The sequence below is a fragment of the Carassius auratus genome, chromosome 43, assembly GCF_003368295.1.
Source record: "Carassius auratus strain Wakin chromosome 43, ASM336829v1, whole genome shotgun sequence".
In the NCBI taxonomy this organism is placed as follows: Eukaryota; Metazoa; Chordata; class Actinopteri; order Cypriniformes; family Cyprinidae; genus Carassius; species Carassius auratus.
The window spans coordinates 5,396,260-5,416,049 of NC_039285.1; the positions used below are offsets into that span (position 1 = coordinate 5,396,260).

At 37.9% G+C, this 19,790-nt stretch overlaps 1 protein-coding gene across 4 annotated transcripts in view; it reads right to left on the reverse strand.

The window, feature by feature from the left end:
* Nucleotides 1-59: 59 nt before the first annotated feature.
* The window catches only part of LOC113061535 (tetraspanin-9-like), a 163,503-nt gene continuing 143,772 nt past the window's right edge, over nt 60-19,790 (reverse strand). For all 4 annotated transcript variants that reach the window (XM_026230708.1, XM_026230707.1, XM_026230706.1 and 1 more), the window contains 6 exons: nt 19,272-19,463; nt 17,255-17,329; nt 7,410-7,511; nt 7,135-7,266; nt 5,800-5,883; nt 60-3,488 (listed from right to left, as the gene is read on the reverse strand). In XM_026230708.1, the coding sequence (XP_026086493.1) occupies nt 3,417-3,488; nt 5,800-5,883; nt 7,135-7,266; nt 7,410-7,511; nt 17,255-17,329; nt 19,272-19,463 (657 nt within the window). In that variant the 3' untranslated portion in view covers nt 60-3,416. The remainder of the gene's footprint in view (nt 3,489-5,799; nt 5,884-7,134; nt 7,267-7,409; nt 7,512-17,254; nt 17,330-19,271; nt 19,464-19,790) is intronic.

Consider the following 19,790-nt stretch of genomic DNA (forward strand, 5'->3'; position numbering starts at 1 on the left):
GTATATACTTTTTGAAAAATACGAATAACAGTAAGAGACGGATTTAAGTACATCTTTCAAAAAATGTAAAACACTGGAACAAGGACCAAAGATCTTTCCAAACTCTTAAACCTTGGACACATGGGATTAGTTCACAGGATGCAATTTTGTGGCCAAAATTTGTAAATCGGTCAGATTAGAGGGTTGGGACACATCATTGAAGTGCATTGATGGTGAGGTTAGAGACCGTACACGGAGCAGAAACCTTCTCAGAGCTAGTACTGACGAACTCCACAGTGTTCTTGAAGCAAAAATGGATTTGAAGCCAGACCACCAGGCGTAACACACACACACACACACACACACAAACATTTTCATTTATGATGGTAATAATGTTGGAGACAGGCTTGCATATTAGAAACAATAGCTTGCATTGTTTCTGTTTGTTAGCGATGGTGAACATTCAGAATTAATTGAAAAATGCTGTAGATTTCAGGCAACAACAAATCAATTTTAACAACAAATCCATTAAAGCCACCATGAAACACTCTTTAACCAACATTAATTGAACATTTTTACTATTGGTAAAATGTAAGAATGACAGCATAACCTAATGTAGTAAGCTAAACTGGGGTTCTTGTATAAATGCAATCATTTAACAATATATAAATACACCTGTGTGTATATATGTAAAGAAAAAACATAAATAACAGAATTAATTAATTATACATGTTTAGTTGGCTAATGTAAGACTGGGGGAAGAAAAGGTCAAAAAAGTAAAAAGGGTCCGTTTTGGCTTCATGCTGTCTTTAAATGCTTGCAGGCAAGAGTGTGAATGAATTGAGTCTGCAGTCTCTCAGTCTTTTACTTTTTCTACTTTTGTAAGAACCACAGGTGACTCTTATAGCAGCAGTGTTCAAGGACAGAGTTCCTACACTCAACCAGAGCAGAAGCACTCTTTCCCCTCTATTTCAACACAGGGTGAACACAGGTTAGAAGTAGCTGTCGCTTCTGGTCCCAACTGTTTCTTAATATAAAGCACTTTTTTCTGAAATACAGTAAACAGAGATTGTGTGTCAGTGAGTGTTTGATGGGATAAGAGGTGTTATTATTTTTCTTGAGTGCTCTATTACGTCCCTCTCGGTCACTCACAAGCAACACGCACACGCCGAGCTCTTAAGGGATGGCAAGGAGTCTCAGTGACAGTCTGGATTGGAGACCATCAGATGACCCCACTCTGGCTGTCTCTCAGCCATCATCACGCCCCATCTATTGCTAAGTGACTTTAAACCCCTAAAAACCATCTGCTGGTAAACACTCTCACTCAAAACTTCCTCGTCAAGATGCATTTCCTTTGAAGGAAGTCCCTTTAGGCTGTGTGATACAGAAGCATTATCACCTCATTCAGCAGGAATGTAACCGTTACAGCCTAATGCTTACTAAAAAAACGAAAAGACAGATGGAGGCAGAAAAGAGCAGAGAGACACAGAAAATACAGCACAGGCTATAAAGCTGAGGTGTGCCGAAACAGAAACACTGCAGACGCTCTTTCTTAAGATGAGTTATGGCTTATGGATTGTGGTCTACTATAACTTACACTATGCCTGTGCTTGTGTTTGGTTCTGCTCTGCTCTGCTGTACTGTATGAGATTTAACTGTAATACTTGACTTATATCTTGCAATGAAGCAGCACTGACAATTTTTACAGTTCTGTTGGGTTGGCATTAGTGCTAGATTCCCTGCTAAGGATACTTTAAAGAAACAGTTCAGTCAAAAAGAACATTTCTGTCACCTCATGTCCCTCTGTACCCTGTGATTTTCTTCCGTAGGACACAAAAGGACAACAGACCCCCAATTTAAGTCATCATCTAGCCCACATGTAATATATCCCCACAGAACTTGTCGAAAAGGTCCGATCCGACTGCAGAATTAGAACGCCTGTCAATCACAAAGTTCTATAAATGACCTTCTTGCAGCTCAGAACGTTTACATATTAAAAGTAAGATACTAAAAAAGTAACCTAAAACCTGATGAAATACTGATTTAGTCACCAAGTTTAAATATGCACATGCCCAAATGAGAGCTGGTGGAGGGTTTCCTGTGGCGAAGCAAGCAAGGACGTTTTGAAATGAAGAAAACTACAGAAAACTTGAAATATAATGTAGAGCACCAATCAGAATCATATGCCTTATTACATAATTTTTTCCCTCCTTTAAAAGTTTGAAAGCATCAAGTCTGCTTTCGTTGTACAGCAAAGAGCAACATTCTTCAAACTATTTCAAACTAAGAAAGTGCTACAGATTTGATTTGATTTGCAGAGTGCATTGATTTTCCAAAATCATAAACATTACTGTCCTGGGGAGATGTGCAAACATGAACTAGGTGGAATCTGTATCATTAGGCTTTGTCTTGATGTTTTTTAGGGTACAGACTTGAAATCAATGAACAGAACGTGAGGAAATTGTCAAACTCACAAACCTCTGCCTCTTACACATGCCGGGTTTACTTACTTTTGTAACCTTCCACCTTCTTCTATAAAAACTTTCAGTAGCAGTTTGGTTAAAATGACCTTTTAGTGGTTAACAAAGAGGATGTTTTTGCATGTATGTGCACGACTGGCTAATTAGACCATCTGTATAAGGTAAAACAGTCCCTGTTTGATGAATTATACTGACATTAGATTGTGATGGTTCTCATTAGTGTGAAACTTTCAGCACATTTTGATGCGTCCACAAACCACAAACCTTTAAACATAAGAAAAGGCTTGATTACCAACACACTCAGACATACGCAAATTCCTGGTCATACCTTGCTTAACTCTTTGTACAGGCTTCTTCCAAATCTTAGGTGCACAAAAATGACAATAATGGGGTTGGGGTCACATAAGTCACATATAAAAACAAACAAAGAAGTCTTGAGCCAAAATGACAGTTTTCTGTCTTGTACAAAACCGCATCATGCTAAAATGAAACTGTTTGTCATTTACACTGTAGATGGAGGTGATGCTTTTCAAATTCTTCCCATCCTGAAGGTTTTCAGTCTGATGTCTTCTCGTCTTTCTCTGTGTCGGGTGGAAGGATTTTCATATTAGTAAAGCCACACAGTTTGTTGTCAATATTCTCCTTCCTGCAAACGTTAGTTCAAGCGTAAAATAAAGGTTCTAGAGGAGATGAAGCAAGTCAGAGGCCTCATGGGGAGGATGCTGGCCAAGAGTCGGTCCTCTCGTTCCTCTCTGTCCCCGGGTCTCTTTGGCAGATAAGCAGATGAGGGAAAAGAGAAAGACCATGACTGAAGTCTATACAGGAGGGTAAGGTATAAGCTGGGGAATTAATGGGAAGAGGGTTGGCCAGTGGGGAAAGTTAGATACAAGTGGAGGAGCTCTCCCCCAAAGTCTGTCCCATAATGCACCAGGGCTCCTCTCTTGAGAAACGGTCTTGTTAAGCATCATACTTCTTCCCGCTTCTGTGGATCTGATGGAACAGTGTCATGGAAAAGGCCATTCCTAGGAGCTGGAACAACAAAATCCATATGTAAGGGTTAGTGTGAAACACAGACACTATATGTCAGCAAACACAGTCGGCCTGGATTAATGAAGACAAAACGTTGGACATATTTCTGATAAAGCACTATAGGAAAAATTATGGCTTGGTCAGTTGGCATATGCCTTTAATCACCTGCTGATAAAAAAAGGTGCGACTAGACCACAATGAGACCTGCTGCTAAAAAGCAGCTTTCTTCATTGATGCGAGTGAAAATATGGGAAAAAAATCATAAATGTATTTAATTATTTCCATTTTTTTAATGTTTTAATGCATTGGATATTAAATAGAATTTTCATTCAAATCTTTTATTTTTATTATCATGTGCCAGATCAAGTTGCACGTGAATCGCTCATACCTTCCTTTAATTTAATTTTTTATTATATGTATAGCCATTGGCCAGTTATATATATGTAGCCATTAGCCAGTTTATTTCAGTTCATTTTCTACTGTTCAGGTGATTTAGTTCAGCATGTAGAGGTGGCAGCAATCAGGTCACATCCAATGCTGCACACATCAGCCGAGCAGCTGCCAATGGATAGCTTTCCCCAGGTATTGCAGACCGTTTTTGTAAAATTGACCTCATTTTGTAAAAAAAGGAGGTTTGGTGATGTGAAGCACAGTCACGGAGGTAAACTGAACTGTGTTGCAAATATACTGACTCTTTGAAGTTCATTTTTAGATCCATCCCGATACATCAAAAGCACAGCGGTGGTCGACATTCCACACTCATTATCTTAAAGCTGCAGAACCTGCAGTTTTTATCACATGAGCAAGAAGCCCCATCAGACTCCGTGTGTGAATTAAATCAGATTCTCTCACATCTTTGAGCTTTAATGGTATTGCATTGGTGCTTCTTTACACTGTCAATTCCCAAAGAAATTGAACTGTAAATCTTGGCAGACTCTCACACAATCTAGGCCCCTAGCAATGTCTGAAAAACCAAAGTCGAAACCCACAGGGAAAAGAATCCTTATAGAATCCATGGGTTCTTAAGAGAAAGAACTACAGCACATTAACAAACACTAGTATTATGAAGATTTCTGGACCTTGTAACATGTTTATAGTGTGGTATTTGAAGTTTTACACCATGCACACTACTATTCAAATCTCCGGGATTTGTACAATTTTTATATATATACATACATTTTATGTTTTAAAAAGAGGTCTTGTAATAACCAAGGCAGCATTTATTTAAAATAAGTTAAAATAACTTTTCTATTTTAATATATTTTCAAAAGCCATATATTCCTTTGATGTCATTTCATTGTAACTTTCATTAACTTTTGAACCAGATTTTAATTCATGGAACATGAATGTTAATCTAAAATTAAAATGGAATATATCAAAGTACCATGGTACTTAGAGGCTTGTTCAAATACCTAACTATTGCATCAGCGGTACCCACTTATAATTAAAAATGACTAAACACTTACAGAGCACACAGTTAAGTAACTAAAAACCAGATTATGGCTGGCTTTTACTGGATGAAATGCAAGTAAATCGCTTGTGATTTTGCTACAGCTCAGCCGATGAGGAGGATTATGTAGTGTTTACATGCCTGCGGTCACCTCTTGGTCCATACTGAGAAAAATACTTAGTAAAGACCCTGTGCACTATTATCCTCAGCAAACTGCAGGTAATTACTGACAACCGTCTTAGAAGAACTCATAGATTAATCGAGAGTTCATTTTGGCTAATCCATCATTCCACACTTTTTACCATGATATTTCTGCTCTGTGATATAGTTCTGCTCTGTGATGAACATCAGTAAACCCGATTTGGAATTTGACAACCTGTGAAAATGTTAAGAGATACTCTCAAATTCAGTTTGCTAACTTTAAAAGTGACAAAGTAGCAAACATGTCAAAATATATATTATAACTACTGTTGAAGCATGGACTATATTTAACATGTCTCTGCCTAGTTTCTAGAAAAAACTAAAATAAAATCTGCCTGACGTTAATGCAAAGCACCTCCTCAGTATGTACACATTAGACCAGGCTGCACTGATTATCAAATGCACTGAATCCATGGGTTTTCTAGGGCTATAACGACCTGCTGCAAGACATCATGTGGGGCCGACAGGTTCACTTTCTGTGTATTTGTGTATCAGCAAGCCATAATGAGCGGTTCACTTTTCCTCTCCTGGGCTTACTGCGGCGCTCCACACATGCGCTTCACTGTTTCAGCAGAACCAGACGAGACAGGCGCACTCATTATCACCACTGCATTTGACACGCTGAGTGATGGCAAAACACACCAGCAGACACAATCTTACCTGAACTACCAAGATACACATGCCGATGGTTCCGAGTAGGTGCTTATTATCATCAAGCCACTCTTCAACCTTCTCGTAACATCCCTGGAAGACAGGAAAAGTCACAAGATGTGTTTCACCTTCACTAATACGGACTGTGAATGGTTCATTTCTAATTTGCTAGTAGTTCATTGTGATCAAGGAAAAATTAGCTGAAGTCCAGCAGCATTGGAATTGGTTTTGAGCACATGCTTGAGCGAGCGAGTGACTGCTGTGGCTGCATTTTCAGTGCACCAAAAAAAAAAAAAACTGGGGGAAAAAAGCACATTCAGCAATATACTGTTTGTGGTTATGTGAGAAAAAAAAAATAAGAAAAGAAAAGAAAACAGTGGGCTGCTTTTCACACTTGCAAAACTCTGTGCAAATAGCCTCATGTCAAATTATTTGAATAATTTCTCTTATTCTGTAAACTCAAAAGCAATTTAAGACCTTTTGTTGGCTAGCTGCTTAACTGCTGGGGGAGAAGATAAATGTGACAATTAAACGGCTTGTGCTTTCAGACGAACTTGACTACGAATGTGTCCTTGTGTAATTCCCTTACCTAGCAGAAAGAAATCTCAAAATTTATTCGAAAGTTTCTCTCGTGGCAGCTTCAAGTATGCCTCATTCTGCTTTAATGAAAGATGCTTTTGAAAAGAACATTGAGAATTCACAAAATGGAAATGTCTCATCCGCAAACACTCCATTAGTACCTCTGTGCTAACTAAAAGCTTCAGCTAAAGACTGTGTGACAGTTTGACATCTAACATCAGCTGCTGATGTACAGCTCTGTCAATGGCACAAAATATTCCCTCAAGAGACCATAGCCCTCTCTACAATCTAATTTAAATATTCAGTACATTAAAATGAGTGTTCGTACGCTAAATCAGCTCCCATAGGGAAGACAAATGCATCCGGCGTCCAAAAGTGAGCAGAAATAGATCAAGATACATGACTCTGGCACTTTACAGATGCACTTAGAGCTCCTACCAACAGAGATGTCTTAAATCCATGACTTTTACTGCCTTTCACTTATTAATAATATCTCTTTCCAAGGGCAGAAATGAGAGGAAAAGAAAAAGAAATCCTCTCGTTTATTACCTCCTGTTTTTTTCTTTGATCCCGTCTCGAATTAGAAATGTTCTTTAATGAATGTAAGAGCAACAATTCAAAAGCATTCAAAATAGTCATGATTAAATTGAAGGTCGTGCATTTGAAATGCAGTATATGTATAGTTCACTGCACACGTCAATGTGATTAAAGGTCTAGGGGATTATGGCAACATTATCACTGGCTGAAGTGCAGGCGTCCACTCACCCGTGTCCAGAACATGTTGGTGGAGTTGCGGCCACACTCCTGATAATGCTCTTGACAGCAGCGGTCGGGCACCACCTTTTCTTTCAGAGCCTCGTGCCAATCTGTGTAACCCGTCACGCCACAACACTTCCACTGTCGTGCAGAGGGACAATGGTACTTTTTACTTTTTATGATGATATTATTTTAATAAAAACCACACTAGCTTCAGTTCCAGATATGAGTGTGTGAAAGTATTTTCACGATTCTCAACATATTCAGAATTTCACAAAGAGTACCTCGGCTTGGATGATATTCCAGGCATTTCTCAGTCCAATGTTGTTGTCTGCATTGTAGAGAGCAAGACCATCTTTCAGGTCCTGCTTTGCATTCTCACTGACCTGTGAAGAACGATAAGTTAATTCATAGGCAATAACAATCTTGAGAGTACCAAAATTTCAGCCAGACCACCAAAACTACATTTTGACAAATAGATTTGACAATTTAATAATAAAAAAAGCAAATCAACAATAATTTCATTACTTTTTGGTTTTATATATATATATATATATATATATATATATATATATATATATATATATATATATATATATATATATATATATATATATATATATAGACACACACACACAGATGAATATGTTTAACTGAATAACACTCACACAACTGCCAAAATTAAATTAATTCTATATGTATATATGTATTAATTCAAGTAGTTTGGATAACTACAAGTAAATATGTATAAATATTATCATCGCAAAGAGTGAAAAAACGATATGTTTGTCCTAAGAGAAATGTACCTGTTTGTCTATCCTAATAAGCATCCTCTGTTCAGTCAATACCTGCCATTGGGTTCTTGACTACTACAGTACAGTCAAATTCTTAAAATTAACATCATTCATCGTCTGCCACAGTGAGTAGAGTGTTAAAAATCATGCTATCGTTGACGCTGGAGGACAACATACTTCTATACGCCACGCTGGAATCACTATCATTTCCCCCTCGGCTAGGGTAGATAAATATTTTGCTGGCAGTTTTAATGAGGTGTACGATCTCACATTAGTGGTTCAGTGCACTCTGGCCCAGAGCGACGGAAGTGCAGGGTGATTAGAGTTTGACAGAGCAGCGCTCCTGATACACTAGATTAACATCATTTCACCCTGAAACACCATATCCTGGAATTTCAGGCATGTTTCAGTGAAATATACTCTCCCACACAGACCTATAAATAAGATACGTAGAGATAATATCTGCACCTACAGCTTTAACATTATGATTTGTTGCCACGCTCCATATTGCGGTGGTATTTATTGTATTAACACAACATTCACTGTTTGCTCACATCTGAAAAACTCAGAACTTCTGAAGAAAATGTGACTGGTTCTCATATATGATGCTATGATATTGTGGATTGTTGACAGGACATTGCTTACTAGCCCAAAACAGCCCATCAAGTTTCTATCATAATCCAGATGTGACCCTGGAGCACAAAACCAAAAATTCTTAAGAGTAAATTTTTCTAAATTGAGATTTATAAATCATCTGAAAGCTGAATAAAACAGCTTTCCATTGATGTATGGTTTATTAGGATTGGACAATATTAAAAAATCTATATGAAAATCTGGAATCTGAGGGTGCAAAAAAAATAAAAATAAAATAAATAAAAACACTGAGAAAAATCACCTTTAAAGCTTTCTAAATGAAGTTCTTAGAAATGCATACTACTAATAGAAAAATTAAGTTTTGAAATATTTTAATATATTAATATATTTATGGTAAGAAATGTACAAAATATCGTGGAACAATGTGACCCTGGACCACAAAACCAGTGAAGTCGCTGGAGTATATTTTTAGCAATAGCCAAAAAAAACTTTGTATGGGCCAAAATTATAGTTTTTTCTTTTATGCAAAAAATTATTAGGATATTAAGTTAAGATAATGTTCCATGAAGATATTTTGTAAATTTCCTACCATAAATATATCTAAACTTAATTTTTGTTTAGTAATATGCAATGCCAAGAATTCATCTGGATAACTTTTTTCATCTGGCGATTTTCTCAGTATTCTGATTTTCTTGTACACTCAGATTCCAGATTTTCAAATAGTTTTATCTTGGCCAAATATTGTCTGATCCTAATAAACCATACATCAATGGAAAGTTTATTTATTCAGCATTTTGAAAAAAATGACACTTAAGACAAGGTAAGGCAAGTCTACTTTTTTTTTTTTTATTTTTTTTAAATGTAATAACACAGCTTTCCTTAATAAGCCATACGATTAGAAGTATCAATCATGTCCCAGGAAACATAGCTGGTTAAAATAAAACACATTTTAGATAAAAGTGACTTGTAAATGCATAAATGTAAAGATGCAGGGCGAGGTAGAAGTATGAGTAATAGTAATGCTTGCCTTAGAAAACAGCGCTTATTATATAACAAATCGAAATATTCATGCTGTGAAATTCTTTGAATGCTGAAGGAAATTAATTAATGAGGAGTATAAAATTTTTATTCAGATAATCTTTCAAATATATGTGGAAATTGCTCTAAAATGTCCTCTGGAGACCCCCATTATCTGAAATGTTTTTTTAGATTCTTTCCAGTCATGCCATGATGAAATAAATTCAGCCAATGATGCAGAACAGCAGCAATAAGTCAAGACAAGATATTAAAAAACTGGTAGAAAGCATAGGTCTCTCTCGCTGGAGAGTGCACTCATTAGTGCCAGATATTTATTTTAGCTGGTACGCTGTGTGAGTAGCCACAATTCAGAATGAAGAGAATAAATCAAAAGGTAAAATAAATCACCATCATCCTTCTTTATGGAAAAATCTTGAGCACTCCGAGTCTCATTATACAAGAATACATAAAAGCACACTCTCAGCTGCATATAGGTTTACTGTGACATCACTCCTTTCACATCCTGCTTGGAACACATGATGATCAGAACTGTCTGGTAATGGCTATTCTTTCATTACCAGACAGTTCTCGCACACGAGAATCCCATATCCCACAAGGTCCAATTACAACTAGGCTCAGACTTACAATAAATTCTTAATCAGCTTGTGCCTGAAAAAGTCACGCAATTCTGTTCATCCTGTTCAAAAAGCAAAATAGCATGTCTAATGGAGGAATGTTACATGTCTGATTAAACCTCCCTAATGCCATGAGTTGAGTAGGATTCCTATAAAACTGCATTTTATATTTAGACAAAAAATAATAATTTCAGGTCATAAAAACATAAATATAATGCTTAATAAATACTTAAAAGGTTTGTGCTCACTAAGATTTTTTTTAGAGAAATTAATGCTTTTGTTCAGCAACAATCCATTATATTAATCATTATATTACTGTTCCTGTAGCTCAATTGGTAGAGGATTGCATTATCAAGCGCAAGGTGGTGGGTTCGATTCCCCGGGAACACATGATAGGTAAAAATAGATAGCCTGAATGCACTGTAAGTCGCTTTGGATAAAAGCGTCTGCTAAATGCATAATTTTAATTTAATAAAAAAAAAAGACATTTAAATTGTTGTACTTTTTATAATTAACACATACACTTTTCATATAAAAGCTGTTCTTTTGAAACGTATATTCATTTAATAATTATGAGACAAAATAAGACTGTTTCTGCAAAGATTTCAAGCAGCCTTTGGTTTTCAACATTGATGAAAATGTTTCTTGAGTAACAGATCAGCACAGTAGAATGATTTCTGAAGGATCATGTGACACTGAAGACTGGAGTAATGATGCTGAAAATGCAGATATCTTCCATCACAGGAATAAATGACATTGTAAATATATTGAAATAGAAAGTTTACAATAACATTTTCACAATATTACTGCTTTTACTGTATTTTCAATCAAATAAGTGCAGCACTCATGAGCATAAGTGACATGTGATATGGGGTTAAGCAATGAGAAAAAACATCTTTACCTCTGGCAAAGTTATTGAAAGTCATAGTTGAAATGCAACAGTTGTGTCAAATAATCTAGTAATCTTTCTTTTCATTCAGAATCCCACAACCTGGTCTAGTGGAGGACTCTGAAACAACTTTGTTTTCTGACAACAAAAGGGAAGCTGTCCTGTCCTCAGAGGCGAGATCTATCTGCAATGATAAATATCTTGTCACTGAAATGAAATGTATTGGTAAGGTGGTTCTCTTTTCATATTCTGCTCCAGTCACCATCTTGCAAGCCCTAAGAGACGAGCTATGCTAATGAAACATACTGTTAGAAGCATCATATTATGCAGAAAGTTAATTAGTTCTTCTCCCAGACATTGAGTTCATGGGAAGAGCGCCAGTGTGAATGAAAGGTTACTGTGAAGAAGTTCAGACAGGACTGTCAATCTGAATCAAGATGGAGGAACTGCAGCCCAATTTTTTAGCAGGACCATATCTTTTTTGGGGACATGAATAGAATAAACTGCCGCACATCTGGAGCCAAATTAATGGTTCAATGGTTTGAAACATACAACTTCTTAATTAGCTGGAAGTGGTGTAGAAAGAGTTTTCACTCAGAAATTGCTACATTTCAATTCTGAAGTAGAAGGACGGAAATAGTATTTGTAAAACCAGTGTACCATTACCTTTAAATCCACTATTACAGTATCTACTATACTAGCTCTCAAAAAGTGAATGGAGCATATGTTTCCCATGGCCTGTGGCTGCTTGTTGCTGATGCACAGCTCATTAGGAGTTTGTATACCTGGCCTTTGGTTGTGTTTAAATAATGTCTGTCCAGTTGGATACAGTCTCGTGAATGCATGATCCAAAATCATTTCAGCCAACACAAGCATCTGGATCGTGTGAATGAAATAGTGGCTCTTGGTTTTTGATTTGTAATCATTCCTCCCATAAGTTTCCTGTGTTCTCAAGCAACATGTGAATGTAAAGATGTTAGTGTCTGTTTGGGAATGTGCAGGGTTTGACCTTAAGGTGGGATGTTAAGATGTATCTAATAAATGACATCATCTATACCAACAATTCTCGGGGTGAACTGGAAGCGGAACTGAGAGTGAATGGTGAAAAAGAAACTGTGTGCTTTTCTTCAAGTCTCAAGCGTGTGTGTTTGTGTCTCCAGAGTGTGGACAGGATTACAGGTTTGTCATATTGTTGCCCTGGGGGCTTGGGTTTGTGGAGATGTGTCAGCACAATGTGTGTGTGTTGAGGAAAGCCTGCTGTTTAGTAAAGAGTAGAGGAAGATGAAGTCAGACAGAAGATTCATCTATCACCCCTGCCTATGTCTACCAACAATATTTTGAGCAATTTACAGTCTGTAAACACACAACCCTAAATCCTAACTTAAAGGGATAGTTCAATTTAAAAATGAAAAGTTTTGTTTATTTGCTCAAGTCATTTCTCTACTACATGTTTTTTCAGTGGAACTCGATAGGTGAATTCAGACTAAATTAGACAAATTAAGTTATTATTCATTGATTAGCTCTCCTTGTAGGTGTTTATGAAAGAAGTGAGTTTTTAGCCACTTTTGAATTATATGTAGAGGTGCATGAGGACCGTCAAGCTTCAAAACTTCAAAAAACAAAATTAGTGCATATGACACTATATTGCATGTCTTCTGAAGTCATACAAAATCTTGATGTGATGAACAAACCAAAATTAAGCAAACTTATCTCTCCTGATAGGAATTTTAAGTTAGATTCTGATTTGTTCATTAAATCAAACTCAAATTCCAACTCAGGTTCAACTCACTGAATCAGTGATTTCTTGTAGTAACAGTTAACAGCCACAGCTTATCAGCAAACAATGACTAAAGACTTGGTATAAATGTGCAAATCATAGTCAACCTATGGTATTTTTGTATCATTTTGCATGCTCTTTTATATGTATTTTGCATGAAAAGAAAGACCAATACATAATTTAAAATTCCTCTATGCTGGAAGAAAAAAAATGTTAATATGGGTTTTAACAACATGAGGCGAAGTCAGTGATAAATTTTTTATTTTAGCATGAACTATCCCTTTAACAACCATTTCCACATTGGAAATAATGTTCCATTAAGACACATAAGAGCCTCCCGACATAAGTGCCTGTCATGGGATGGTAATTTCCAGCCCAGATGATGGGCCAGACTCTTGATCAGCAAGGGAAAGTCTGGCTATGCTGTGAGCTGGCAAGATACACGCAGCTTGGTCCTACTGTCATGCCGTCAGGTGCTTTGAAACCTGGCCCGAAGTCCTCAGAACCCTGGCTGTCTGCCTCACCTGTTCAGGCAGTTTACAACACACATTTGCTGCTTAAGCTCATGAAGTGGAAAATGGCTGTTTATATATTCAAGTCTGACGTGAATCATTTTAACACTGGCACATTCATTGTTGATTTGTTTAAAGCGAGTAAATTGGTTTAATTCAGAGCTAAAAGCAGCAAGTAAACAAGCAACCGCAATAATGCTGCCACATGAGATCACAAGCTTTACTCTCCCAGAATCACCTGGTAAATAACAGAAAAACAATGGGGACCAGTGTTTTGTTCGACTTAATTATAATACGAGTTTGGGGACCTTTAAAAGGACTTGGAGTTTTACTTTGAATCCCTCTGAATCCATTCTCTGCACAAGTGGGTCGCTACTCATTTTTAGAGCAACCCTAATTGTGTCACTTTTACCTATGTAATGGCACAGCATTAGAGGCTAAAAACTGTGAGTCATCTACAGTTTAAATCGTAGCTACAGCTAAGGAGGCGAAAGTGCATGGTAATGCTCTTGATCTGTCTCTGTAAGACTATCCGAAAAATCACGTTACTGTGCTTCCCCCCTTTCAAACCAGCTAATATGGCTTCATTTGGCCGCCGTCCTGCGGCACACGCACAGGAATGAGGTCATGAGCGTAAAGACGGATGCTCTAATCTGGTGCCTAGCCTTCGCCATCTGCTGCAGTCAGATGGTAGGTCACTGCAGGACCCACGTGTGTGCTTTAATCCACAGTGTTTTACGTATGCTCAGTGAGGTGGAGATGTTTCACCAACATATCTGCAGGAGGGAAGCTTCTTGCTGAGTTAAAGACTGAGGATGGCACAAAACATCACAACTAAATCTTTAGATCTCACATTATGAAGCTGTAACAAATTAATTAGAATTGTGTAAATCTGACATTTAACAAATTACTTTTTTTTGTGGCATATTTATACATCGTATTAAATATATAATAGATGTAAGCTTTATTCCAGTCTTCATTGTCACATGACCCTTTAGAAATCATTCTAATATGTTGATTTTGTGCTCAAGAAACAATTATTTTTTTTAGCTGTATTTTTTTTTATTATAAAATTACAGCCTCAAGTTTTCCAGATATAATAAATTCTAAAATTTCACAAAAAAATAAAATAAAATAATATATATTCTAACTCTATATAATATACTGCCCAGTACTACCTGAGCAAAGTGCTTGGCTTAACTTTGTGGTTTGTATTGAAAAAGTGCTTTCATATGTTGCCAGTATGACTTTTTTTTTCCTCAGATGTGATAATGGATGCCTTGTGATTTGGAGATCAAATAACGGAGTCAATTAAACATTCCTCTGATCACTCAAGCCATTCTGAGTGACGGCAGTACCCCTCCCGCCCAGTTCATTCAGTAGAGACGTGCTCACAGCCCTGTGCGGTTGATACAAATCTCTGTATCTCATCTTCACTCACTCCTCTCAGAGGTATCTCCCTCATCACATTGTGTTAAAGGTCACAGAGGTATCTTATATCGGTAGTACGAACAACATCAATACATGGCTGGGGGTCTCAGAGTGGTCTTTAAAGACTAATACTTGTTGGATACACTGCTTTCAGCCTGGCTTTCGTCATATGAAGGTACAACCTTGAGTCTGTACACAATATAGTGATGGTAAAAAGTGTGTGTCAAACCAAACTCATATAGACAGGAGCAAGCTACGAATTTTGTATGCTTGAAAAAAATGTGGAATTCATTTTGCCGCCAAAAAACAGCCTCGGTTTGTGGTCGATGGCTGAGTGTAAGTTTCACACTCCGATAAGACAACCAGGCAGTTCTCGTACCTAGGAGATAGGCAGATCTTAATCTCTAAATGGATTTTGGGTAAATGAATTACTTTAGCTTCCACAGAGAACGTGGCAAGCGGAGTGAATAATGAACCACCCAGAAATACTTGACGGGATTTAACACCTCCTAGCATCCTGTCGTACATTTGGGAAGCACCCTTGAGAAGAAGACTGTGCAGTGCACACTCTGAAGCATCTTTTTGGTGACACTCACGAATTCATCAAAGAGGAAACAGGACCTCTGCATGCTCTGGGTGGGTAGTAATCCACCAGGATCTGCATGGTGTCAAAAGGTCAGACTGCCCTGTTTTAGACATTCCAGTAGGTACAGTATCACTTCCAGTTGTGTGCGTGTGCAGTGCCCCGAAGGCCATGAGAAAGAGTCTCAACGCTGAGGCAGGTGGAAGGATTGACCATGAAAGAGCTCAGCACCAATTACTTGGTGACAACTGGCCAGGATTAGGCCTTGTTGTGTGAGGTAACCTCTGGCCTTTGAGTGTTAGCCTGGTGATGAAAACTCTTAACCTGCACTTCCCAAGACAAGAGAGGCGGCTGTTCTTTAAAGAGCTCGCTGACCGGATTAAACTGAGGAAATGGGACAAGCATTCGACAGTTTATAGCTGGGTTTCCATCCACACAGTTTAAGACTTATTTTATGGGGATACCACATAAAAAATGGTTGACAGAAAACAAAAATGTGCATAAAAAACGTTTGCTTGAGGTGGATAATTTTTGTTATGCAAGAATACATGCATATAAACTACAATGTATTACGTTACCAAATCAATAATTGATGTGAAAAGGGATCTGGATTAATGAGATTTCATGTAGACTTGGCTGCAAAGTGAAATGCTATTTCATGCATACTGAGTTTTTTATACTGTTAAAGAGTTGGATTCCCATGCTAAACAAGGACAAAGTTTTCGAAAAACTTTGTTCCAAAAATACCTCTTCCGGTTTGTCACAAGTTTCGGAAAGTTTTTTTAGAGTATGGCTCTGTGTGACGTTAGATGGAGCGGAATTTCCTTATATGGGTCCTAGGGCACGATTGCCGGAAGAGCGCGCGCGCGTGCTCCCATATAGCAGAGCAGAGACATTCACTGACCAGAGCAAGAGCGAAATTTCACAAAAGGAGTGTGTTTTTGGTTGCCAGGGCAAGACAACCCTGCACAGATTACCAAAAAAAAAAAGTTGTGCAAGTGTTTTTGTTTGTTCCCTGCATTTCGAAGATGCTTGTTTTACAAACAAGGCCCAGTTTGATGCCGGATTTGCACATCGTTTATTTCTTAAGGATAATGCAGTCCCAACGAAAAAGGGTCACGATTGTGTGTTGGAACCGCAGGCGGTGAGTAAAACTGCTTCAAATATCTCTGTGTTGTTAACTTAGCTATCGGCGCATAAGCACATCAAGTAAACAACATGCGATGTTGTCATCAAACTGCACTTTCCACGTGTACAGCTTAAAAAAAAAAAAAAAAAACAAAAAAAAAACTTAGTAATTTTCCAAAACCGCTAAGCTAATATATACAGTTTCAGTACATACCACATAGAGACGCCTTTGCTGATGCTGCTCTTGTTAAATGTCAGCCTTTGGATCGGATTTTGGATCATAAATATACGGCTGAATCTGACTGTTAGCCATGGTTTGTTTTGGATGTTTTTTTCCTCACGGTAATGTCACAGCTTCCAAACGCTTTCAACGCAAAAGCCTACTCGCGCTCGTGATTCTTTAGCTCCGCCCACACGTCACGCCTCTAGGCGCTCGTGTTTTTCCGGGAAAAATCGGTACAGACTATCTTCCTCTTATAAATATAATAAAACTAAAGACTTTTTGGAATTATGAAGGATGCAGTACTACTCTATAGGTACTCAAGATTAACAGGATATTGAGTGAAAACGAGCATTTCACCCCCCCTTTAATGATTTACATCATGATTGTTAGGAAAAGGTGCAATTCTATTGGATTTTTCTATCCATTTTTACCCTCCATGAAAAAACAAAGCCAAAGAATTTGCCACCAATTAGAGATTAGATAGTGGGATTTGTATGGAAAACAGTAAAATCACTTGCACAATATAAAACTGGCAATCAGGCTTACCTTATCAGAGTAGACGAAGAAAAGAATGAGCAAAATCAGCTCAGCCAGCAGAATAATCAACAAGACGATGAAGAACTGCAGAAAGAAAATACACAAAAAAGAAAGTGAATTATATGACACAGAGAGAAAGACAAAGTGGAAGACTTGTCTGAACGAATTATCTCAGCTACACTCCCCCTCTGCCTCTCATTCTATTTCACTTCTTCACCTAAATATTTACACAGCCTTCCACACAGCATGTGCCTATCAGCCAGTAAACATTATTTCACTGAGTGCTCAGTACATTTTCCAGTCATCTCCTGATGACCATTCCTGTCAAAGTCCATCTCAAACACAGATTTGGACCGTCTGAAAGCCTTTGAGACACTTGTTTATTGAACCTCGACAATGACCGGTTCACAAAATAAGTTCTCTTCTACCATTAGAGGAGGGTGAGAGTGATTGTGTTGACTACGTGTGGCCTCGCCAGCCGCTGAATGACAATATGTGTACATGTCTGCTCTGCCACCACTTTACTCACTGGTTGGGTAATGTGGGGTACATAAATAGAGCAAAGTTGAAGGAATGGATGTGAAGACTGCAAAAGCTTTGAAGGTTCTTCCTTCCTAGACCTCTGGGGGAAGAGCGCGCTACACCACATCCAGAAACATCAGGTTGGCTGCTTAGATCTCATGAAAACCCTTCTCTGATGTCTCCCTATCCATCAGAGCCAGGGACACGGTGTACACAGGCCTATATATTAGTGAAATGTAAAGGTCAGGCCATTCCAATTTACTCCGCTCCTATCTAAAAGGCATTTTAGGAACCGCAGGTACTGGAAATTGACATTAAAAATTAATAAGGAGGGATGGTGATCCAAACATCTCTCTTCCTTCACTTGAACTGAAGGTAATGCATGTTATTTCATTACAATAATAAATCAAAATGATGCTTGTTTGAAAGATATGACAAGTCCACAAGCGGATAGCACAGTATTTAATAATCGTTTACCAGAATAAAACAATATGATGTGACGGATGCATACGTTCACTCCTGTATATGAAGGAAAAGTAGGCGAGTGACAACCTTTTTCAATAAGACTGTGTTTAACACCATCATCTGAATGACTGGTGCTGGTGGAGGAGAGGAAGTAAAAATGGGTGTAAAATCAAAGCTCGATTGGCAGTCAAAGGGGGAAAATAGAGAGGCATGTGGTTTAACTCTAGCTCTGAACCAAAACCCTTGAGTGCAATGAAAAGACTAATTTTGCAATGCAGATAATTAGCAAACCTCTCTGGTAACAGTTTACTTTAAGCCTGTATGTATAATGCATTATAAAAAGATATCCATAAGGCCACTTCCTATCCTGACGGGGCTTATTTTGGGATAATGACTGGCCAGCTGTACATTATCCCACTTTTTAAACAGCTACTCACTAAATAAATAAACGAAAAGACATGAAATGTTAATTTGGCTGAAATGATTGTTTTATGTGAGAAGAAAGAGACTGCAGACCAATATGTGAGCCATGAAACTAGCACAGTGATGTAGGAAACTGTAAATGTCCTGGGAAAACAGTAGAATTTTAAAAATAGTTGCACATTGTGTACAGTGTTGCAATCGACCAATCAGAATAAAGTATTTCAGAGAGTTGTGTAAATAATACTTTATATTTTTCATATTTAATTTAAATCATATTTTTTTTAAATAAATGCATGAAAAGTAATATAAAACATGTACTTGGTTATACCTTTAAATAGTATCATCACATGTAGTGCTACTTGTAGATGATTCTGTCTGACCAATAGAGATATGCAGTGTTCTCCAATCACATTTTAGGAGCATAAACATTTACATTTATGCATTTAGCAGTTGGTTTTTTCCAAAGAGACTTTTAAGGCTATACTTTTTCTTTCTTTTTATCAGTATTCCCAGTTCCCTGGGAATTGAACCAACAACCTTCTGCGCTGCTAACACAATACTCTACCAATGAGCAACAGGAACACACGTAAAAGTATGTAGGTGTGGCATAACTTACGCTCAGAAGCAGGCACTTGTTTTCCTTGATGGCGCCGAGGCAACCGAGGAAGCCCGTCACCATGACGATGGCGCCTACGGCGATGACCATGTTGGCAGCGGAGAGAGAAGGGAAGGAGGGGGAGAAGGTGGCGAAGCTGCCCTGAGACACAGACAGCCAGATTCCGACTCCCAGCAGCCCACAGCCACACAACTGCAGAGAGAAGCAACAGATTATGAGATATTGATGCATTCTGGAACATCGATTCAGAGCGAAAGCTGCTTGGAAAAACAACATTTATAATGCACCACAAATACTAACTGCATTATAGCTGTCCATTGCATGTAGAAGTAACCCAAGAAGCATGATGTGCTCTCTGTAAAGTCTGCAGAGGCCCAATGGAAAATAAGTTAAAGAGAATCAGCTAATAGTACAGCTGATTTTGATGATTTGTCATGCCACTAGGTTCCTCTAGGGGGCACAAACACCCTGCCATCTTGGACCCTCGAGTGCCACACCATGATTTTGATAAAACACAGA